Genomic DNA, 25,006 nt, shown 5'->3' on the forward strand with positions numbered 1-25,006 from the left:
GGCTGGGTTAACCAACTGTGACACAGACTAACCCATTTTTGGTGTCACTTCATATACCCTTATGTCATCTACAGTTGACATAACTGAATGTATTTTCCTGCTCCTCCCTCTGAACAATTTCTTTAGATGGTTCAGATTCCAATAGAGCAAACCTGTCTGGCCTTTTTCAGCTCAACGTTAAAGACTCTGAAAACTAATTAAGACTTTAAACTGAAAAAGGGAGGTGAGTCTCGAGAACAACCATCAGGCATAGACAGAACCTTCTGACAGACTGCTCAGAATGGGGGAGGGAGTTAGAGAACTCTAGGGCTGTAGCACTTTAGACTATAATGAATATAACTGAGCGTATCTTATGTCTAAAGGTAGATAGGTAGGACAAGGTAGGACAAAAAGTCTGGTATGCCCCTCTCCTTGAAAGCTAATTTCCACTTACAGATAAGTATTCAATGTGGAGCACAATTCAATATGTAGTGGTAAAGTCCAATAACTTATTATGCACATTACGTCAAATAATTCTTAGGCTTTTTTAAAAAAATATTTATAGACTGCCCTTCATCAGATTTTGCTCACATGATATTTCTCTGGTTTCCTTAGTACTTACATATACTGTACAGGTAACTTTGCTGATAACTTTGTAACCGTTAGCCCAGCTTGAAAAAACAATACTGTGATTATGGTGAAATTAATTTGAGGGAAAACATCCCCCAAATTGCCACACTGTTCAACACATTGGGGCAACAATGAAAGTTACAGAATTTTACTGAGAGCCACTCCTTAATATATATGTATTCCAATCCACTGAAATCAGGCCTGGAGATTAAAGGAATCATGGCAGGGAAAGGCAGGGTTATGCCACATTCTGAATATCCTGCCACTGAGCTTCACCTATTCCAGTGACCTGCTTCAAAATTAATTCATTGGAGGCACTGTGCAGCTCTTTACCTCTTGAATGGTTAATTTCTCCTATAAAGAGTAAACCATCATTTGCACAGAAAGAATATGAATTTATATTCCGTGCTTTGAGCACAAATAAAAAAAAATAGAATTCTGGATTTAATAGTGGTGGGGGGTTAAAACATCATGTGCTATGATTCAGTATTATCAAATCTTGTTGGATAGTTCAGTCTGTTTTATTAAATATTTATATACTGTATTTCATAAGTTCATTTTTCACCTGCATTTCTGTGTATACTTTTTAAAAGAATTTGCAGGGGAAAATAATATATGAATAAAATTTTAAACAATTATTCTGAAAGTATTTTCTGTCAAAGTACATCTTCCCCGATATATTATTGCCCTAAAAAGTGTTCCCCTAAATTTATCACCAAACATTTCTTAGCTGAGAGGTACACCACAAAATTCAAAGAGTAAAATCTGAAAGACAACTGTTTTCTTATCTACCAATGGATTTAAGACAAGATTAATTTATTTTTGAATGTTCAAACAATGGATTACAAAGTATATTTACCAGAATTTAATAGAACTATACAGTACCTGGATTCAGTGGACCTGAACATCAAGATAGAATGTCAGCAGAGAATGACACTTGGACTTTCTGTGAGATGCCATTCTGGTCACAGAAGATAGGCAGAAAAGGATCCCCACCCCTCTTCAGTTGATCCTTGACCAACTGCTTAACACATTAGCACAATCTTTATTGAACATAAAAGGAACCTAGAAAATGCAAGTTTGCATATTCCATCATATGGAATCGTGATGATTGCACAACAGTAAATCCATAGAAAGCTACCATGACAAGCTGAAGACCAACCTGAGTGAGTATAAACTGAAAGGCCAGTGAAATTGAAGTCCTGAAGAAGTTGTTCAGCAGCCTTAGATTTAAAATGGCTTTCTTTCAAGTCCCATTCTATTTGGGAACATGAATGCAACTGAGAACAATACAGCAAACCTTTCCAGATTTGGGAATCAGCTTATCACCTGTATGTGTTGAAAATGGCCTATTACTTCCTACATCCTAAAATGCCTTTCCACTTTTGTGGAAGTAAGTGACTGAATAAACCTGTCCTTTGTATGGCTCTGAATTCCAGCGCATATCCCCCTCTGATCATTTCTGGCACCCATCTGTCCCTGCAGGTCCATTCCCAGACGTCTAAACTCTTTGAGAATGCCCCCCAAGAAGATATGCTTTGAGTTAGAGTTCTTTATTCCTCAACTTGTCTCCTTTACTTCAACTGCTGTTGCTGAAATACTTGTGTTGACAATCCTGAGGTCCCCAGTGTCTACGTCCTTGGCTTCTTCCAGTATGAAAAAAGCTGGAAGATTACTTTCTAGCCTGAAAGACAATCAATCTTCTAATTATATGGCATTTTCCTTCTTTGCTGCAGATGGTAAGTACCTCTTCTTATCTATACTCTCCACCATCACATTGATAGTCTTCCCAAACCATTTCCTCCCCACAGAGGGCTTGCCTGCCAAAGTAGTTCTTGACTTATGGTCAACTTGCCAATGTCTGAACCACAGCTGGCTGCAAACTAACACTCTGGCTACCATAGTCTGAGGTTGCATCATCAATCAATTCAGCTGTTTTAGCAAACTCACTGAATGCCTCCTTAAGGAGCTCAGGGTCAGTTGGTAAAACCTTAAGGAGCTCAGAGTCACATACCCAAATTATCAGAGTTCCAGAGGCTATAAAAATAACTTCCAAGGCTCGAATGCCCAAGGCAGCTGTTTCACGTTTTTTTATGCTTTTTCCATCCTACATTCAGTAGGGTTATAAGAACTGTACTTCCTTCTCTTTGGACCACTGTCTTGGCAATGATGGCCATGACTAGTTTATTGACAGAAGATGTTCCAAGTCATTCTATTGCCTCCTTGAAGAGGAGGTACAAAACAAGAGAGGGAAATACCTTATATTTAGTAGGCTCGGCTACGTGATAACCTCTTTTCTTTTTTCTAAACCACTTCTTTTTCCAGCCCAGATGGAGCCAAGAAGAAAAGAAAAAAAGTCATCAGACTGAGGAGCAAGAGGAAGGGCAGATCCCCTCCACCAGATGCAAGAGGTTAGCTCTGCCTTATGACTGGAAGAAGTTGAGGGGACTTTTCATATCAGTTCCATCTTCAGTAACCAAGAACTCCATACGTACTCACAGCCTGAAGAGAAGGCAACTTTATTCACACACAGGGAACTTTTGCACAGAATGGGGAAGGGTACATTTGGCAGAATTCCTAAGCTTTTGCAGCTGTATGGCAGACTGAGCTTTAGTAAATAAAGCTCTCCCAGACCCCCACAAGGCTCTATACAGCCAACATCTAGTATAAGAAAACAGTCAAGATAAAAAATGTGGTACTCTAAAGAAGCGGCAGGACCAAAAATGTGCTCTTATTTACATGAGAGAGTATATGCTTGTATATACTTAGAGGGAGAGGATTAAAGAAAATTGTCCTTCAGAGAATAAAGCAAGAGTGCCTCACCTCGTCTCTTAGCTCCCCTGGAGATCGGTGCACAAACCACTGCACTGCAGCTTGGGGTGACTTAGGGATACACTCTAAGAAGGTGCTGTTGTGCTCTGTCCCATATACCACCTTCTCCTCAATGCTGTCAAAGTTATCCACTACAGAAACACAAAAATGCTATTACCAAAGATCAATCATTCAGCTGAAAGCGCCCATTCCCATAAAGGGGGTTATGGCGACCCAGGATTGCTTCTGAACATGTGGGGTAGGCATGGGTTTAAAGCCTAGAGCAGCCTGAGTCTTCCTCTTTGGTAGAGAGGGCTATTTATTTCACATCCAAAAAAGGAACTGAACACAGAATCAAAATCCCCTGAGTGCTTGCAGATGCCAAAGACTCCAAGGTCTCCTCTCTTTCCCAGTATTCCAGCTAAGATCATGGTGTTCTGTTTATCTTTTCAAACCATAAAATAGATGCTATCCAAAGCAAAAGTCTGACCCATGTCCCTATGAAAATGTCTGCTTCCATGAACAGAGGCCACATTAGTGCTAACACAGCAGATGCCTCACCTGCTCATAACTGATCTTAATGGTGCCACGATCACCCTCTCCAGTGTTCTTGAAAGCTATGGATATGGCAGATCTCCCTCCACAAAAGCCATCACATTCTGCCCCACTGGCCTCAGCACATATTCCCAGGTTTCTTCACCTGTTAGGTTTTGATCCAGGCACTGGTGCATGGGATTCCCGTTCTGGATGTCTTGCCTGCGAAAGCGACGTTTGCCCGACTCCTGGTATCTGGTGCAAGTGAGGCCATCCCAGGCACAGTAAGGGTCCCGTGCCAGGCAACATTCCGCACAGGCTGTCCCATAAGTCTCACACTGATGCAGTTTCACTTGGGCAACACCGACCCGTGAGCCCACATAAAGCATTTGCTGCCAAAGCAAGCCAAGGCAGGGTTAGTCTGAGGAGCACCAAAGAACCCCTCACCTTGGAACTGATATTTTCAGCAGCAGCCTCTTGCCAGTGAAGGGAATAAAGCGCATAGTGAAATTGGTGGACATCTTCTGTCTCTTTCAAAATTTTCTCTGCAATTTTCATAAGAGAAAACTGGGGTTCATGTTTACTAAAGGCAACGCCATATGATGATTCTGACCCTACTGAAGCCAACTCCAAACCCACCTAATTGCAGGACACTGGCTTGTTTGGAGAGCTGCACTGCCTTATTCCTAGCTGTGTTCTGGTTTATGTGAAACTGGAGTACATGTGTAGCATTTGCTGGAATGCTGCTTCTAAATGGGAGTTGTGGGTGTTTGCATCCTCCCTGGCTCACCTCCTGGGCTCAAGTGAGCCTTCCTTCATTCCTTCCCCCATGCCACCGAGGGTCCCCATCCAACTCCTAGATCCTCAACTATGCATTTATCTCCCATTCTTCCCCCACATAACTCCTGCAACCAAAATTAGAGGTACTGGATGAAATGCCCTGCCACAAAACTTGCTGATATGCTTTTGTTCTACTTGATATGCTTTTAAATACAAAAAAGAAGTGATGTTTAGGCTGCCTGGATAATTCCTTTTTAATTTTTATTTTTCAGTTCCACCCCTTATCTTAAGTTCCTGTAACAGTAACATGGATATTGGGATGAGTGAGGGCCAGTTTCCCTTCTGCTGCATAGTGGGGAACAGGGGATTTTTCCTCCTTTAGGACCCATACAAGGTTAAGGAGCAGACCCTGACTGAACAATCTTTCTGGCCCTCCCCTACCGATCAGCCGGCAGGAATGATCTGTACGGAATGATCGGTATCGGTATCTGTACCTCTATCTGTACCTCTCTCTCTCTCTATCTCAGAAGACAAGAACTTTTCCTGGTCTCTTAATACCTTTACCTTAAAACTTAATACTTACTGCATTTGCCCCACCCCAGCTATCTTTCAGCAAACGACCACCACAGTCTACAGTAATCTAAAGCCTGGGCAGTGCTTTGTTGGACTTTTGGCGTGATAGTGGTTGAAAGCTGCTTTCACCACCACCATATTCCCCAGTAAAGAACCCATTCTTTTGGGTTTTGTTCCCATTTTTAAAATTTTAGTTTAAACAATCGTACATTTTGACTGGCACTTTACTAGTTTAGCATCAACATTGTCTAGTCTCATTACAAATCACATTATGTTTTCCTCATATCCTCTGGGTTGACAGACAATGACTTATCATGGTTTATAAAGTATAGTCCCTCCAGATCCTGTAAAACAATGGTTTACCATCCTGTTTCTTCAGCACATGAACTTTATCTGGTAGTTTTTCAGGTAGAACTACTGACCAATTTTATGCCATTTTTCAAATGAGAAATTATCCAAATATTTCATATGCTGAGCAATTAATGATTTAGCTGAGAAAAGTAAAATTGTAGTAGGTTTCTTGCTATTTATTTATTATTTTGTTTTAAATCTTAAATTTAAATTTAAATCTTGCTATTTAACCCTATATTGACCCAATATACTGTATGCAAGGGTCCTAAAACTGAATTTTTTGTCTAGTTATACTATTCAATTCATCAAAAACTTTTTTCCCAAAAATCTGATCTTTTTCCACATGTCCACCTAAGGTTAAATCTGATACTCCTGCAAACTTTTGCAGCTCCTTTTTAATATGAAACAAATGTGCTGTGTTTGAGAGAGTATCTGTAATATTGCCTGCAAAAAAAGTTACTAATTTTTCCCCCTATATTTAACCCTGTGGATTTATTATTCATGCATAATGCTACTACAGTTTCTGTACCTAAATTAAATAGTAAAGGGGACAATGGACATCCTTGTTTAAAACCTCTCAATATTAAAATTTCCTCCTACTCATAATTATTAATTCTTATCCATGCCTTTGTGGGTTTATGAATCTGGTCTATTGTATCTATAAAAATGCTAAATTTAAATATTTGTAAACTTCTTTTCATAAACAATCCTTCCACACAATCAATATATCATACAAACATATTGACAATAATTTGATTTTACAGAAGCATACAATATTTATTAATTTCCTAATAGGGCTGGCTATAGTTCTGGGACTAAATCCAGACTGGTCTGGATGTATAATTTTATTTATAATTAAATTGAGGTGGATGGGTAATAATTTAGTATATAGTTTATAATCAGTGTGAGGTAGGAAAATGGGTCTATATGAAATTGCATCTTGTGGTTTCATGCTTGGTTTGGGAATAAGGATAATTTTGCAATTGTACCAGGATGTGGGAAGATTTTTCTCTTGGATACACTCAATTACATTCTAATAAAAACTCTGGTATTAAAATATCCTTGCATTATTTGTAAAATTCACTAGTTAATTTTTGTGATTTAGATTTTTGCATGTCCGTTTTTGCCCAAACTGTACCTGCATTTATGTTTAAATTTCCTCCCAGCATCAAGTTCTCTATGCCAAATCCATTTAAACATTGTATTACTTTCTGGAGGAACCTTATTTGCTCCTCCAGAACAAATTGTTCTGGAGCAATTGTTAATATTTTGTTGTCCAATTTCCTTTACTAAATATTTAAGATTTTAAAATTCATCTATATTAATGCTACAGGAAATACAACCAATGGAATAAAGGATAAATATTTTGGAAAAGAACATTTTGCTGGAGGAAAGGAAGGAAGGAAGGAAGGAAGGAAGGAAGGAAGGAAGGAAGGAAGGAAGGAAGGAAGGAAGGAAGGAAGGAAGGAAGGAAGGAAGGTGGCAATCTTAATTAAAGCTAATTTGAGTTTTTATAGTCAACAGTGCAAATGTATAGAGATGGGAGGTTTATTTTTATAACCCATTCATTACTTACCCGTTTCACAGAAATTTCCATCTCAGTGATGGGGACTGGTACCTGGAGGGACAAGAAGACATGGCAACTCAGCTAAAATACATCAACGAAATGACCCCAAGCCCTATCCTACAGCTTCACATTTATGTATTTCTAATAGCCATAGAAGGTAATTCATCTCCCAGCTCTTTTCTCACAGAAAGAAATGTGTGCGCACAAATGCAATTCAACAAATCATTGTAAATCATTGTTCAAAATTACACTTTCAGTAAACCTGAAAATTAGGGCCAATGGAGATATACAAACATTCCCCTCCCCCAGATTACTCAATAGTTATAATTAAGTATATTTTCTATGGTCTTTTTCTCTTTTATCCTGAGAAAAACTGGATCAAACGGAGTGGCAGATTTTGAACTTAAGAGTTTGCAGTACAAAACCCAACAAGCAAGCATCTTAGGCTATCTAAAAAAATGGACAAGGTCCCAGGGATCTAACATTATCCATGACAGTTCATAAGCCACATGGGAACCAAACATAAAAGCCACTGTGGTATTCATATTATTACTATCTTTATCATAGGTCCTCTAGGTATGTATACATACACACATATCTGAATTCATAAAATATAATTTTCCAGTTTCCAATATAGGCTCATAATGAATACAGATTCAAAAACCAAAGAAATAGGGTATCTTTTGTGTTCAGGATAACTGTCTTTATAAAACACCTTGCAAACTTGAAATTATGTAGCTTAGTGGTAAATGGGCACAAAAGTGGGCCACTAAAACCTATTAATACACACATGCACATCGATATTCCAAGTATTTGCCAGAGGGATGCATGTAAATGCTATGCAAGAAAATAGAGAATACCAAGCCATGTGCAATGCAGTCAAAATTACCCAGCCAGGATTGCTCTTTTGCTGTTCTGTACATATGAGGCTCACACAGATACTGCTTTTTTACTGCACCTTAAATACTTGAAGCTCTTCCAAAACGACTTCTTCGACAGCAGCAAAGCTTCCTCTCTGTAGGGCTATGACCTTCAGTATGGAGCCAGCCTCTGAAAGCCGGGAAGGAGAAAAAGCACTGAAACAAGACCATCTCTGGGGTTGCCCAGAATCCCAGCAATGCTCACTGGGAAATTTTTCAAAAGCTACTCTTGAAAAGCAAGTGGCCCAGAATTTGACTCTTAGTTTTACACTACCAAATAGATCTATATGTCATTTAGGGCATCTCCTGTCCATCCCTGAATCATCTTTATTCTTTCTGTCCTTGAATCTTTTAGATTTAAAAGCTATTGGGAAAAATGCTAATTTAAAAAGAAACAGTTTTTTTAATAAGACAAATGCTTGCTCAACTTTCCACCTTAAAAAAGATGTAAGTGTCAATTTAACCAGCTCATTTTTTTCTCATTCTCAGACCTTGACTCGGAAAGCACTTACTGTAGTTAGCCAAGCTATTTTTCTCACCACTGAATGCCCTACATTTTGACATACAACAAGAAAAAGGACACACTTTTTAAGAAAGGAGCAATAATGGAAGACAAATTTGAACCTCCCTCTCACACTACACTGTAATTGGAGACACCCCCCCCCACCCCAAAGAAGTATTTTCCATGATTTGAAGACAGGCTTGTCACTCACTCAAGTCCATCCCTCTCCTTCACCATTTCTCTCCTCCTGAATAAGTAAAAGCTTGGAAATATTGTATTTTGCAGGCATTGGGGCAAACTTCCTGTAGTGCATAAAACGCCAAATCATTCACAGAGCCTCATGATGGTCAAAATTCAGTTCTAATTGCTTCACATCCTGCCAAACTGGTCCAAAGTGGCTTACTTTTACTCAGAATTCAGCCAAATATGATGCACAGGCCTAGTTTCAATGCATAGGAAAGTTTGGTTTGACCCAGGGCTTATCAGCATTTAACCAAGGACCCCTTCTGAGCATCAGGGTGTAGTCTGAAGATCTGAAAATTCAGGAGATTACCTTCAAACTCACAAATTCTTCTACATAATGACAAATAACTCCATATATATGCAGTCTGGGAGAGAGGTGTCCAGGCACTGCTGAACCCCAATACATTTCACTATCAGCACTGCACCTGTGCCAATGAACATGACATCATAATGCCCGTCCTCAGCTTCCACGCGGTCCACCACTATCTGCCGTAGGCGATGCTGCAAGTTGGTTTTCACCAGCACAGGCCGGCGGTGTAGTGGATACACAGATTTGCTCATCAGTGGGTGAGCACGTGCAAAGTGCAGTACCTCATCCGGGTAGTCTTTGGTGGAGGAATACTGACGACTTGGCTGGTTGGTGGTTTTGCTGGGGCACTAGAACAGAGGAGGAAGGACACCATTTCAGCAAGTAGCTCTGTTCACACTAACTATTTATCAGGGAACAAAGCCAACCCTTTCCCCCACTTCATTGCATTCCTTTGTTCTCCCCATGTCTGCAAAATCTATTCCAGAAGTTGACGAAATTGTTCTTTCCCATTTCCAATGAAATGAACTGTTCTGGCAGCTTTAGATAATCACCCATGAATTATTTTGCATGTTATTTTTTAATTATTTTGTTCTATGGCAAATTGCTCTTACTGTACACTGTTTTTTTTTTTCAGGAGAGTCATCATCATAACCATCCTTATACTTACAACTCCTGGCCTTGGGTAAGGCACCTTGCCCTCGTAAGCTGCCCACTGATGACCAGGACCACCTTTATGAGCAAATGGTCCATTAAAAACCTCCCAGATGTCTGCCATACGATAGACACAGATGGCGAAGCCTTGGAAGACACTGCTGTAATGAAAAAGATTTGCCCAAACATTGCTTGTAACACAGGATTTAAATTTAACTGAGATCTGCTTCTTGTCTCTCTAGACTTCAATTCAGAAAGAATATTTTGCTTTTAAGTAAACGAATGTCTAGAAGGTTATAGTTTTGGATGCTTCAGGAAAAAATAATCCCTATTGAAGTCCTATTGAAGTCAATTGAAGAAAAAGCAAACTAAGTCATGTTGGGTATAAGAAAAATTGCAAATTCAGTATTAAGGACATTTTTAAAAGATCACTATTAAAAATAACTACAGACAGAACTACAAACCATGGACAGAAACATCTCACCTGATGGTGCTGAACAGTGCATAGACTTCAGGGTTCTTGCCATCTTTAGCCCTCAGAAGAAAGATGTCCTCTGTTAAAAGTGGAGGATTGAATGGGTTCTGGTCAGTGTTCTGTCAATATCCTCATTCTACACAGACCTTTTTCTAAGGTGAACCTCATGGCCTAGAAGATAGTTGCGCTGTCCATTTTGTTTCATTGCTACCAACACCCAACTCTTGCAGTACCACTGACCAACCCAAAAGAAAATTGCAGGGTACTACACTCTGGTGCAGGAACATAAACTTTTTCTGGACTGAGGGTTGTGCTGGTCTTTGGGTGCTGTGCTGGAGAAGTAGCCACATTCCAAAAAGTAGTTGGGCAGAACCAGAACAAGACTACAATTGATTTCATTTATATGTAATTATATATCATTAATATGATTACTCTTCATCCATGCATTTAATAATTTCCCCTTTCTCTTACACAAAAAAATTATCATGTGGTAATTTTCTGAAAGACTTTGGAGGTTGCAGCCAAATCTTTTGGGGGCTGCATAAAGCCATGGATCTCAGATTGTGAGTTCCTAACACAAGCATTTATCACTGAGTTTAGACTGGGCTACCAGTGATTTCTGATCAAGGCTCTGATCAGATCTCCACTTGCTTAGTTTTAGCATTAGTGTAGCATTAAATCTCCCTAGTCATTCCTTTGGTCCCATTCTCCCTATACCATAAAAATAAATTCCTAATCCTCTACCAACCAACCAACTGTGATCATGGAATACAAGTCGCACCCAGTTCATCAAAGTGTGTGTCAATGCCATCTGGTCCTGGAACAGAACACACAAGACGGGCTTTGTTGAAAGTGCTCCATTTGTTGACTAGCACTCGTTGTCCACCAGCATCATTCTGGAAGGAAAAAAGTAAATATTGCTCAGAAGTGAAGGCCATTGATACAGTGGTGCCTAAAAGTTTGTGAACCCTTTTGAAATTTCAATATTTCTGCATAAATATGATCTAAAACATGACCTATTCTCCACACCAGACCTAAAACTAGATAACAAGAACCCAATTGAACAAATGAGTCGAAAACATTATACTTGTTTGTTTATTCATTGAGTGAAATGATCCAAAGCTACCTATTTGTGTGTGGCAAAAGTATGTGAATCTTTGCTTTCAGTAATGTGCCCTCCTGCCCCGGCAGCAATAATTCCAACTAACCATTTCCAATAGCTGTTGATCAAACTTTTAACCACCACTGTACTTCTGACAAACATTTACACATAAGCACTCCTCCCAGAAGAAGCAGAACTAAAAATGGGAATACCAGAAAAAGATTTCTATTTCATTCAGGTCAACCAAGATTTTGTACTTGCAGTCACAAGTTTTCAAGCATCCAACTCCATTTGGGGAATAATAGTCATTATCCTGGGTGGGTTTTAAAGTTTGTAAGCCCATAGAAGATACAGGTAGTCCTTGCTTAACAACCATTTGTTCAATGATGGTTCAGATTTACAATGGTGCTGACTTGTGTCTGGTCCTCACACTTATGACAGTTGCAGTGTCCCTGTGGTCACATGATCACAATTTGGGTGCTTGGCAACCAGTTCACATTTATGACCATCACAGCTTCCTGTGGTCATGTGGCCATTTTCAACCTTCCTGGCTGGCTTCTGATAAGCAAAATCATTGGGGAACTGCATGATTTGCTTAACACCTGTGGTGGTTCGCTTAACACCCACAGTGGTTCGCTTAACGACCACTACAAAAAAGGTCATAAAATCAGGTTGGATTCACTTAATGACCACTTTGTTTAGCAACTGAAATTCTGGTCCCAATTGTGGTCATTAAGTAAGGACTACCTGTAAGGCTTTGGGGCATTAATGGTCATGATGCCTACATATCAAAAGGGTATGCAAAACATTTCAATTTTGAAATGCTACTGTTTTGCAATCAAACTAGTTCTTTTACATTCAAATTGGGCTATTTTGATCATTTGGGAAGTGTTTGAAGCTTCGCAGTCATCATAGTATATTTGTGGCATGATTACTGCTTTCCTTTCCTAAGCAAGTGATGGAATAAGTAAGTAGTTGAACCTAAAATGTGAAATTCCATCCTGGATATGCATTCCAAATTCATAGTTTGGAAAGAAGATACTGACTTGCAACCAAATTCTGATCAGCCTCTGAACTATATTTAGTGGCTGAAGGATAAATGAAAATATTTGCCTCTGCCTGTTCACTCAACTCAGGCTGAGTTTTCATGCACTGATAACTATGTGAAGTGTGAAAGGTCCCCTGTGCAAGCACCGAGTCATGTCTGACCCTTTGGAGGGATGCTGCTTTCACGACATTTCCTTGGCAGACTATAGAGCGGCTTGGTTTGCCATTGCCTTCCCCAGCCGTCACCTTCCCCAGCAAGCTGAGTGCTCATTTTACCAACCTCGGAAGGATGGAAGGCTGAGCCGGCTACCCGAAAATCCAGCTTCTGCTGGGATCGAACTCGGGTCGTGGGGATACTGCCCCCTACCACCCTGCGCCACACAAGGCTCTACTGATAACTATACTATCCAGGAATAAACTACTTATCATACCTGGGCATCTTTCTTGTTATACCCCTTTCAAGCCAGAATTGCACATCAGCACTTTTTTTTTTAAAAAAAAATCTGACTTGCTAGGTAATGAGAAGCCCCAATTCCTGAGTGATATGATAAGCGTTTCATTCATAGTTACTAAAGCTGCTGCCACTGCTCGGACAAGTCAAGGAGGACTAAAAAGCTATGTATTCTGCTATGTATCTGGCACTAGATAAGTCATGGTTCTCCAAAATTCTCTGGAAGTCTTATTGTTGCCTCCAGACACAACCCAGGACTCAACTAACTCTGGACTGAATACCAAATGACATCTACCTTGGCTCCTGAGGACATTTTCCCAGCCCCAAATATATATCCAGGACCATCCAGGACTTAGAAATACTGAGTTTAACCATTATATTATTGTCAGTTGATTTTATCAAACTGAGTTTTCAAAAGAATTTCATGGTTCCTGGTGATAAAACAGATTATAATAATAATGATGAAAAAATGTATCAAGGGAGAGGGACAAAAATATCAGAACTGTTTTACTACTGAGTATGTTTTCTTTCACATTAGTTTTCCCAAAACCTTAATTTCTTGACTTTCTAAATAAAATTATCAAAGTAGAAAATCCATCTGTTGTTTATGCTGATGCTACTTGAGAAATACTGTAGATGTTCATGAATAGAACAGTGCCCCAAATCAATTCACCTTGTATTATGAGAACTCTGCCCCCCACCCTCATACTTAGCCAGATCTTCTTCATATGAACAAAAACTTAGATATAAACTAGGGTCACCCACAAATAATCCTGAATGCACATTCCAAATTTCACCATTAAAGAATCACCTACAATTGAATATGAATGCCAAACACTATAAGCAGAACATCTCATCACAAAACAATAGATGCTGTAATATGAGTTAAGGTTATCCAGATAAAAGTGTATTTTTTCTTCTCTTCTTTGTTCCACCCATGACCCACTGTGATCTGGTGCAGAAACCCTCACATCTCTACTCCTAAAATCACTTTAGTTGTTGATCCCATAGGACAGAGGTGGCAATCTAAGAGCCAGAGGGGCATGTTGCCCCAAAAGCATTCATTTGCAGCTTTCGGAATTCCACGCTATCAACTTCCAAACTTCAGTGACACAATTATCAAAAAAAGGCAATGTGAATATTCACAGTGAGAAGTGTAATGAGGTGCTAACTGTAATGAAATGGTAAATTATTTGCACTCTACTAAAATAAATAAAGGATTAACTTGTTACTTATAAGAAAGGTGCAACATAAAGATAGGGAGGTCATCCAAACAATTTGGGGGAGGGGGTGAAGTATCATGAACAGACTGATGATACTGATACCCAGCTTTTTATTATTTTTTAATTTGATTTTTATAGCCGCCCATCTCAGCAAGTGACTCTGGGCGGCTTACAACAATAAAACTATAAAACAATTAAAACAATTACAATTAAAACAGTTAAAATATAAAATAAATGCAAAATAAATATACATAGCTGCCAAGTGAGCAATGCATGGATGTTAATACAGCCAAGAGACGGGACCATCCACACGCTCGAGGCCCCAGGCCCGGGCGCAAAGCCAGGTCTTCACAGCCTTACAAAAGGCCAACAGGGTCCAGGACATCCTAGTTTCTGGAGGGAGGATGTTCCAGAGGGCAGGTGCTATGAAAGAGAAGGCACGCCTTCTAGTTCCCGCCAACCAACACTCCCTGGCTGACAGGACCTGCAGCATACCCAACCTACTAGATCGAATTGGACGGGCAGGAACAACTGGGAGAAGGCGGTCCCTTAGGTAACCTGGCCCCAATATTACCATCCCACACCAGGCCAGAGATGCTGCAGAAGTCTAGTGGCTGTCAAAGGCTGGATGGGACAAAACAAACTCAGACTGAGTCTCAGCAAGATGGAGTTGCTGTTTGTTTGGAAATGTTACTTATTTATTTAGATTCAGACACCACCTGACTCCAAGGCAACTCTGAGCGGTTCACAATTTAAAACAAATGACAGTGTGTAAAATATAATATGCAATGTAAAATATATGAAAAGCAATTATCTGTCCATACAGCACATCCTAAATCACAAAGCTCATCTGACAAGGAGACCTCATCTACCCTTTCCCAAAGCCCTGGAGAACAGCCAGGTTTTCATGGCCTTCTGGAACACCATTTCTGGGGGGATCTTGTTCCAAGGGCAAGATGAGTACTTTAACTCAGTTATTATTCTAGACAGAGGAGAACTTCCCTGAAAAAGCTGGTCCAAGATTTGAGAGATCCAGTTAGATCACTGGTGAAGGCTTTATTCCAGAGTGCTTTCACCCGTCTTGAATCAATGGCCAGTTGCAGCCATTCCCTGATTGAGTGGGCCTGGCAAGAGTGACTGGTGCCCTCACAGGTAAACAGGTGTAATGTGTTCTACAAAGGGCTGCATTTGAAGATGACTCAGCAGCTACAATTGGTACAAAACACTACAAATGGGTGAGAGCAATTACTGAAACGTAACACTTGTTCACTGTTCACTGCAAAATTACCAACAGGCTTCTGAGCCCAATTCAAAGTGCTGTTTTTGACCTACAACACCTTTTAAGGCTTGGCCCCAAGGTACCTTAGGAACCATCTCCTTCAAAGTAATTCTGCCCGTTCTATGCATGGTTTGAGAAAGAAGTCCCCTAGGCCACACTGAATGATGGTGCCACCTTCCACCAATGCAAAGATTTGCATTTTTAGAATGATTTGGAAGGAGAGGAGCCATTGGTGCCCCCTACGCTGTGGCACTCTAGGCCAGTGCCTATCTGGCCTTAGCCTAAAGCCGGCCCTGGTCCCATCTCTGGGAGAGCACAGGGGATGTGCATCCAGAGACAATCCTTTGTCATGGCCATGACTTTATTGATTTTGAGGTTTTATATTTTGATTTGGTTTCATGAGGATTAGGAGCTGGGCAGTACAGAAGTTTATGTAACAAATGAAGAAAAAGAAACTTGGAGAGACAGACATGAGAAGGGAGAGGCACTTTACAGTTAGACTGGGAAAAAAGGGGGAATAGAAAAAATGTCATATATAATATTAAAAGAAAAGGAACAATGATGGCCCATCTAATATAGTAAACTCTAATTCGTCCCAGAAGCCTGGAATTTTGATAATGCACCTCTAAACAGAAGTAACTTGTACTAATTCTACATACAATATTACTATTAATTATTTTATTTATAATTAACTGCTCTATTGAGAAATAGATTAACCCTTCTCCCCCACATACTTAAAATATTACACTCCAAGAAAAAAAAACGGTTACGACTGAAAGTAACATCAGCGCTAGAACTCCAAGTTCATCATTTTGGGATGTTGGTGGCAAGATTTTAAACTATATTTATTTCTCCCCAAAATAAACTTCAGACTTCTGACTAAAATAAACCTGGTTTTACCACAGGAAGCATAAAGAAGTAACAGTATACATTCTAAAATTATTCTTTGTGATTAGAAATTCAAAGACAAATACCCCAACATGCCCAGAATCCCAGAAAAAAACACAGAAAATCCTCGCTCAGCCTACCCAGGTAACATGACCCTACCCACTTTTCATCACGGCCCTGTTCAGTGTGGTTTTCATTCCCCCTCCCAAATACTCAGCCTAACCCACAACCAACAACCGTCTGCTTTTCTCTGCCATAGAGGAACCAACACTGACTCCACTACATTGCAGCCATCACCAGCACATTTCAGGGACTGTTCTAAGGCAGCTCTCTGTTTTCCTTCAGAAATCCCTTAGGGGTTATTGTGGATTAATACTCTCAAGCGACTGCAGCAGTTTAACCTGCCCATTATGTGTGTATTTTTGTCTGCCAAAGAGGCAAAAGGACAAGGCCCCAGATTGTCTTAACTAAGCAGGGTACTCCCCCCCCCCATTGATTTATCTGTCCCCCTGCCAGCTCTGCAAATCACATGAGATCCCCATCCTGGATGCCTCTTAAACACAGAATCCCTCTCTGTGGAACTGACTGACTGGTTAACCCAGTAAATAATTGCTTCATCTCTATGTCTTATTGTTTATTTGTAGGATTAGGAAGAGAACAAGGAATTCACAGCCAGCAGAATCAGTCCATTTGCATGGAAATCTGCCATCTCCTCCTCTCTATTCCACTGTAGTGCAATGGCTTTATGACTTGTTCCAGGGAGTTTGAATTATTGCAGGCGGGCGCCACCCCGATAATTTCCAGCTGACAAATACTTCTCCCCAGCAGCTCTTCAGGCAGAAAGACATTTTTTTTAACTTTTTAACAGCAGTGATAGAGGATAGATCCTGTCCTGTCCATTAGGTTGGTTCTTAGCTTTGCAGAGGCCAACTTCTGCTCCAACAAATATGGTAAGCCTTTAAAATGCTAATTATAGATGCTTCCAGATGTGTTTTTTTTTAGTATGCAGTCACCCTGCCTCAAATGCAAACATTTAGAGTGGATTGTATGGTCTTCCATTTGATACCCTCCCTTGTTTTCCCACTGTTTATTTGATGTAGTTTTCCTTTCCTCCCTCCCTCCCCCCACCTCTCTCTCTCTCTCTCTCTCTCTCTCACATACACACACAACACATGTGCGAGCACACACACTTAAGAAGGGGAAGATGGTTGACTGGCAGCACTAGAGCTGTCATTTTCTAATATATCTAGATTCTGATTAAGCATCTACATTTTCCTGTTCAGAGTTCATTGTAATTTTTTTTGTATTTGCTCTTTTCTTCCAGCTATAAAATGTTAAGAGAGAGAAAGAATATACTGGTAAACATTTCATAGAGGAGAATAGGAATACGTCTGAAGCATCCCAGAAAATAGGGACACTCCCAGGCTCAGGCCAGGGGTCAAATGATAAATTAGGGATAGTTCTCTGCTGCCTGTTGTGCAGCATATTGGTTTATCTGGCAATAGCCTCTCTTTCCCTGATTTAAGAGACAGTTGAATGCTCTTCCTTTTAGTTGAAGATAAATATTAAAAAATCAGCTCTCCTAAAATATGTTGTGAACAATCCAAATACGTTTTAGTGAGCTGTAGTGAATAATATGACAGATTGCACACCCCACAGTGCCTTAGGAACCACGCCCACTCCGCAGAGTCCAGGGAGATGAGTCTTGAAAAAAAAGCGAGTAATGTATTAACACATCCCAATATGGCAAAAACAATGGCAATAAATTACCACCTTCAGGTGACAAATGAGATGGACAGTTGGAGCGCAGGAGAAAGGAACCCCAAACTTGAACAAACTTAACTTTTTGGACTGCAGTCTCTTCACACGCCCACAGAGAGCTCCATCCAACATTTCTGGCCTTCACTGTTGCCATGGAGTATCAATAACTCTGAGGTATGGTGAGATGGAACTGTGGAACTCATTCATCAAAATGTTAAACTAGCAATATTGTTAAGGTTTCCCTACTAACAGATTAAGCTACTATTATACCTAATCATTTGGCCGGGTGAAAGGTTGCAAGTGATTGTCTCCTCTCACGTGCTTCATGCAAAATAGCCTGGGGGGAGGACCTGCCCGGACTTGTTCTTCACTTCCTCTTTTTCTCTCTGCTGGAAATGTAGCTCAGCAAGGCTTGCTCCAAAAAGGGAGCTAGGTCCTTTAAATGTTTTGCTTTTGTTTTTGCTTTCTGTAAATAAATTATTTTTATAGAAATGCTTGGTGTGTGACTTCTTTGACCTCTCCTGGGCTAAAGGCTTTCCCAGCATCTGCAACAGGTTATGTGCCCAGTAAACAACGCAGTAAAACCCAGAGAGAAAAGAGAGGTCAGCTCCACACCTCGTGCACAATTTAAAGGCAGGTAGCAAAGACCTGTGAAGATTTTCTTTGGAGCCACCTGGAGATTTTCCAGCAACTGCCGGTCTGCAGGACTTAGAAGCTAGCTGAGGTGACTTGCAAAAGAAGGAAGAAGCCATGGCTACCTCCCAGCCCTCAGCGATGCCTCTGGAGCGCCTATCAGAGACCAACTATTTGAATTGGGCCCTGAAGATGGAAATGTATCTTCGCAGAGAGAATCTTTGGCTGCCAATTGGTGAGCAAACCCCCCAAAATCCCAGTGCTGAATGGCTGAGACAGGATGAGCGGGCTAGAGCCACCATTATCTTGGGAGTTGAGGACAATCAGCTAGTCCACGTGCGAGGCATGCAGTCTGCAAAGCAACTTTGGGACGCTTTGAGAGACTTATATGTAAAGGCAACAGCAGGGAGTAAAGTTACTCTGACAAAAAAGCTGTACAGAGCCTACCTTGCAGAAGGAGATAGCCTTCCTGAGCACCTGCATTTTATTCAGCAGCTGTATGTTGAGTTGCAGGAGAGAGGAATGGAATTTACACCTCTCACAAAATCCTATATCCTCCTGTCCTCACTAAATGCAACATGGGACACGCTGATTTGTACCCTGGAGGCTATGCCTGAAGCAGACCTCACCCCATCGTATGTTACACAGCGCTTACTCGCTGAATGGGAGAAGAGAGAGGAAAGATCCCCCCCCATCTCTTCTGGAAAGCTGCAAGACCAGAAAATGAGGGAAAAGAAGGGAAAGGAACCTGAGGGCACAGCACTAGCAAGCCAGAGATGCTTCACTTGTGGTTCAGCTGGACATTTGCAAAGAGACTGTGCCATGAGACCCAAGAGTAGAAAGACAAAGAAGAAGAACACAATGGCAACACAGAAGAAGGCTCTTCAGACAACCCAAATTGCACAGGTTGCTGAGAAGGGTAATTCTGATGTATGGGTGTTAGATTCTGGGGCCAGTTGTCATTTATGTAATTGTAAAAGCTCTTTTGTGTCACTGTCTAAAACTGAAAGACAAAGTGTATCTTTGGCTGATGGGTCTGTGACCAAAATTATGGGACAAGGTGACTTGTATTTATCCTGCTTAGGAGAAACTGTAAAAGGTGTGTTGTATGTGCCAAATTTACAATCAAACCTTTTATCTGTGGCACAATTGGCTGCAACAGGGTATATCATAACATTTAAGAAAAATGGTTGTGAGATACGTAAAAATGGGAAATTGTGTGCTACTGGTATGTTAAAAGACTCCTTGTACATTGTGCAAAATGCAAGGAAGCCAAGCTGCAAGGCTGCAGTTGGCAACACTCCATATCATGACCAATGTGTACACCTGATGCACAGGAGATTTGGTCATGCTAATATCAAGTATATAGCACAAATGCCACAGCTGTGTGCTGACCTAAAGATAAAACCCTGTGACAAATACTTAGATTGTGTAGTTTGCAAAGAATGCAAAACACTGAAAGCTCCTGTGAGTAAGCACAGTGACAGAGTTACAACTAGACCTTTGGAAATTGTACACTCTGATATTATTGGTCCTTTTGCTCCAAGTCTTGGACAAGCAAGGTATGCAATGACCATCATTGATGATTTCTCAAGATACACATTTATCTACATCTTAAAACATAAAGATGAGGCATTTGAGAAATTTAAAGGTTTTGTGACATGGGCAAATGGAAAATTCCCTAGGCCTGTATCTGCACTCCAATGTGATAGAGGAGGAGAATACCTTTCTCACAAATTCAGAAGGTTCCTAGTGGAAAAAGGGATAGAACAAATCCTTTCTAACCCGTACACCCCTCAGCAAAATGGTGTTGCTGAAAGAAAGGGCAGAACCTTGCAAAATGCGATGGAATGCATGTTAAAAGATTCACGATTATGTTTTAAGTTCTGGGGAGAAGCTTTATCGACTGCTTGTTATGTTCAGAACAGGTTGTATAACTCTGTGATTCAGGACACTCCATTCCATTTGTTTTATGGTGTGAAACCAAAGGTAAGCCATCTTAGAGTGTTTGGTAGCACTGCATGGGTTCACATTCCAAAACAGCAGAGAAGGAAAGGAGGCCCCACAACAAAGAAAGCCATCTTTGTTGGCTATGAACAAAGCCAGAGGAGCTACAGGTTCATAATGGGAGAGAAATTAATAATTAGCAAAAGCGCTTCTTTTGCTGAACAAAACTGGGGGAGATTAAATTCTAGCTCTCCAGTTGAACTGACCACCACAAGAGAACAGCAAGGACTTGCTGATGGTGATCTTTTGCCTGATGAGGACATTAAATCAGAAAAGCAAACTGAAGATCTCTCTGATGAGACAGATGCTTCTCAGGAAAGTGATAGGAGTCAAAATTTAAGCCCTGTATTACCTCGCAGATCTCAGAGGAGTAATAAAGGCATTCCTCCATCACGTTTTCAGGCTGAAACAGTAAAGGCTTTTCACATATTCACAGAACCTGAGTCTTTAGAACAAGTGAATGCTTTACCACCTGAGATTGCACAAAATTGGCATTCTGCCATGCAACAGGAATTAGCATCCTTGAAAGAAAATAAAACATGGAAACTGGTAAATCTACCTCCCAATGAACGCTGTCTGGGTTGTAGGTGGGTTTTCAAACTGAAAAGGGATGCTGATGGCAAAATCCAAAAATATAAAGCAAGGTTGGTTGCAAAAGGGTTCACTCAAAGGAAAGATTTAGACTTTGACAAGACTTTTGCACCAGTTACTAAAGGTGAATCAATTAGATTACTGTTAAAAGTTGCTGCACTCAAGGGAATGTCAGTTAACCACTATGACATTCAAACTGCATTTCTCTATGGTGATTTAGACCACAGAATATACATGCAGCAACCCCCTGGCTATGAAAAAGGGGAGAATCTAGTCTGTGAACTGCAGAAGTCAATCTATGGGTTAAAACAAGCTGCTAGATCCTGGAACCAAAAAGTAGATGAAAAACTGCAGAATTTTGGTTTTGAAAAAGGAAAAGCAGATCCCTGTGTATATATGAAGGACAAACAAGGCTGTATGTATCTGTGCATTTATGTTGATGATTTGCTGCTATTCACATCAACAGAAAAACAAAGGCTTGATTTTGAAGCCTGCATGAAAAGCCATTTCATATTAAAAAGCCTTGGAGTTGTGACCAATTACCTAGGTTTGGAAAAACACAGGAAGAAGAATGGTAGCTTTCTGTTAAACCAAAGGGGAGATAATGGTAATGTGAATGGAAAGACATATAAAGTCAGAGAAGATTGGTTTGCATCTTAATCTGTAGTGTAAAAAGGGGAGTGTTAAGGTTTCCCTACTAACAGATTAAGCTACTATTATACCTAATCATTTGGCCGGGTGAAAGGTTGCAAGTGATTGTCTCCTCTCACGTGCTTCATGCAAAATAGCCTGGGGGGAGGACCTGCCCGGACTTGTTCTTCACTTCCTCTTTTTCTCTCTGCTGGAAATGTAGCTCAGCAAGGCTTGCTCCAAAAAGGGAGCTAGGTCCTTTAAATGTTTTGCTTTTGTTTTTGCTTTCTGTAAATAAATTATTTTTATAGAAATGCTTGGTGTGTGACTTCTTTGACCTCTCCTGGGCTAAAGGCTTTCCCAGCATCTGCAACAAATATTGCTCTAGCGCTGAGTGTAAGAGCTGATGAATCCCAAGAATGAAGGGGAAGGGAGGGGGCTAAATAGATGAGTGTATTTTACAGAGTGCTTAACCAAAAGTACTGGAATAATTTCAACCAAATGGCTGTGGCACTCCAGGAGATGGGAAATTAGGCAGGGATGTACGTGACTCCATTTTCCCACTTGGTGGAGATGCTCTTTGACATTCCAAATATACAATGATGCTCTGATGTTTGCTGGATACCTGTTTGGAAGAGGGACCCTCTCTCAACAAGTAAGAAAATCTTATTTGTGTGGTTGCTAGGAGTCACTAGGAGTTGAAAACTACTTGATTGCACATAATCATAATTAACTGTAAAGGAATCAGCAGTTAAGAAATATGCCACAAACTAGCACTGGATGAAAGGCTTGGAAAAGATATTCAGATGCTGGGGTTTTCCCTTGACACTCTATGAAAGCTGGACTTTGAAGAAGCAGGGCAGAAAGAGTATTTACACATTTGAACTTTTGTTTTGGAGAAAATTCCCACGCATACCACAGACAGCCAAGAAAACAAAAAAATGGATCATCAAACAAATCAACCCAGAGTTATTACTTGAGGCAGAAATGACTTGGTTAACTATTTACATAGCTTACATAAGAAAAGGTGAAGTTACCTGATACTGAGTCAAACTACTGATCCTTTCAAGCCAGTATAAATAAACCTGGGGCAAGTGATTATCTCAGGTCTCTACCAGGCATCCCACTCTACCTGCTATCTGAGAAATGGAGATGCCAGAATTGAATCTGGCGCTTTCCACATTTATCATATATTTCACCGCTGAACTGCGCCACCTACTCACAAATTTAAAGTCAATAAAGCAATATTTTCCTTGTGTAAGCAATCCAATGTGGGCACCACCATTATTCAGAGGTGCCTTGGGCAGCAGCTACCAAAAAAATGGGAGAGTTATTAAAAGAACAGAACTGTGTGTTTCTCATGGTCTGCACTGTACTGTCTAAGCTGACTGGTCTCCTTCAAAAGGGCTAGAAAATCAACTTCTGTGCACTCAAGTCTATTCTTGGTGAGTGCGATTCAGATTATTACTTTCTCAAACTCTGTGTTCATCATGAGTATGCAGAATGTTTCCCTGTGCTTATGGCAATCCATAGTTTAATAAAACAAATTGCATACTGCTTTAGACAGCATATACAGTGTCCTTGATAAAAGGTTTTGTATGAAACACATCAAGCTTTTAGACAATAACATATTTTCACTGACAGTTCGTTTTCTTTTCTTTCCCCTTTTCTCTTGGTCTTCAGTACCTGCCCTCCTTTTCCTGCTGATTATGAATTTAAAAATTCTCTGTATCACTGGAGGGATGACCCTTTTATTTTTTAAAATATATCTCATCCAGATGATATCTCTCCCTTCCTCGGTATTAATTTGTAACATTTTGAGGAAGTTATTCTCAGCTTTAAGATGAGAATGGGAAATTGACTAATGATATAGGCAAGCCCAGATAAATATAAAACCTCTTTCAAATTGAATTTGACTTCTGGTGACATTCAGAATGTGTCCATGTAGTGTTTTTGATAACAAATATGGAAGTATTTGTTCCCGATGGGAGGAGATGGGCAGGGACAAATTGGATATATATAAATATAAATATAAATATAAATAAAGTTGCCTTGAACTAGGATTTCTTTGTTTTACTTCCTAGTCTACCCTACAGTTTTAGATTTTCCCGGTGGTCTCCCACTCAAGTATTAACCCACGTCTGAATTTGCTTAGCTTTCTGAAAGCAGCCAGATTGGTTAGATGATGAAATCTATCTGGGCAAACCCAGATTTATTTATTTTAAATGGATAATTGGTTCATGATAACATAGCATCTTAGAAGCAGAGGATCAGCTCCAGCTACCCTCCCAACCTAAAGCAAGGTAGGTAGGATCTCAATTTTAAGTTGCACCACCCCAACTTTGAAATGTCTGCCCCAGTAAGGTACACCTGGCACCACCTTTAGTATCTTTTGGTGCCGGTCAAAAGCATTTTTATTCTCCCTAGGCTTTTAATGATAATTCTGCTGTAATTCTCAACCTTCTATTGCTGCTTTTTCCTTGTTACTGCCTTATTATTTGTATTCTATATATATTCTATAATGTTTTAATATATGTTTTAACTTCTTAAATTTCGTAAATTTCGTAAATTGTTTTAATTGATTTTTTATGGTAAACCCCTTTGAGTTTTTTTTTTAAATGAGCAAATATAAACACTTTAAATAAATAAAAGCTTAATGTTATGTGTGTGTGTATTAAATCTTAAGACATGATATTAAAATATACTAAAGTTGCATGTACATGGGCATGTAAAAATGTTCTGCGGATTCCAAACAAGTAGTTTAAAAGCAAGACATTTAGCAAGGAGCTGCTGCTGAAAGGAGCACTTTAAAAGTTCGTTTTTAAAAGGAAAATCATTCTGCTACCTGAAAACCTTATTAAGAGGACTGAGTCAACATAATTCAAAATGTTTTTAGCGGAAGAGATCCAATCCCAGCTCCTCCAGAAATCTACGGAAATTTTTCTACATCTTGTTGGAGAAGTCTGACAATTAAAGAAGTAATAAAGGATTGTTAAAGTGGGCACTGGCTGGGAGAAAGAGAATGGGGTGGGTCTCAGAAAAGGGCACAGGATCTCACTTGTGATGCA

General features: G+C 40.0%; 1 protein-coding gene across 1 annotated transcript in view; it reads right to left on the reverse strand.

Moving 5' to 3' along the window:
• Positions 1-25,006, reverse strand: part of SEMA3G (semaphorin 3G) — a 100,149-nt gene that overhangs the window by 3,684 nt on the left and 71,459 nt on the right. Inside the window, exons 8-15 of the mRNA XM_063291918.1 lie at positions 11,108-11,222; positions 10,336-10,405; positions 9,868-10,012; positions 9,316-9,547; positions 8,184-8,275; positions 7,235-7,276; positions 4,121-4,346; positions 3,433-3,572 (exon numbers count right to left, since the gene is read on the reverse strand). Of these exons, the coding sequence (XP_063147988.1) occupies positions 3,433-3,572; positions 4,121-4,346; positions 7,235-7,276; positions 8,184-8,275; positions 9,316-9,547; positions 9,868-10,012; positions 10,336-10,405; positions 11,108-11,222 (1,062 nt within the window). The remainder of the gene's footprint in view (positions 1-3,432; positions 3,573-4,120; positions 4,347-7,234; positions 7,277-8,183; positions 8,276-9,315; positions 9,548-9,867; positions 10,013-10,335; positions 10,406-11,107; positions 11,223-25,006) is intronic.

The sequence above is a fragment of the Candoia aspera genome, chromosome 2 (assembly GCF_035149785.1).
Source record: "Candoia aspera isolate rCanAsp1 chromosome 2, rCanAsp1.hap2, whole genome shotgun sequence".
NCBI classification, from domain to species: Eukaryota; Metazoa; Chordata; class Lepidosauria; order Squamata; family Boidae; genus Candoia; species Candoia aspera.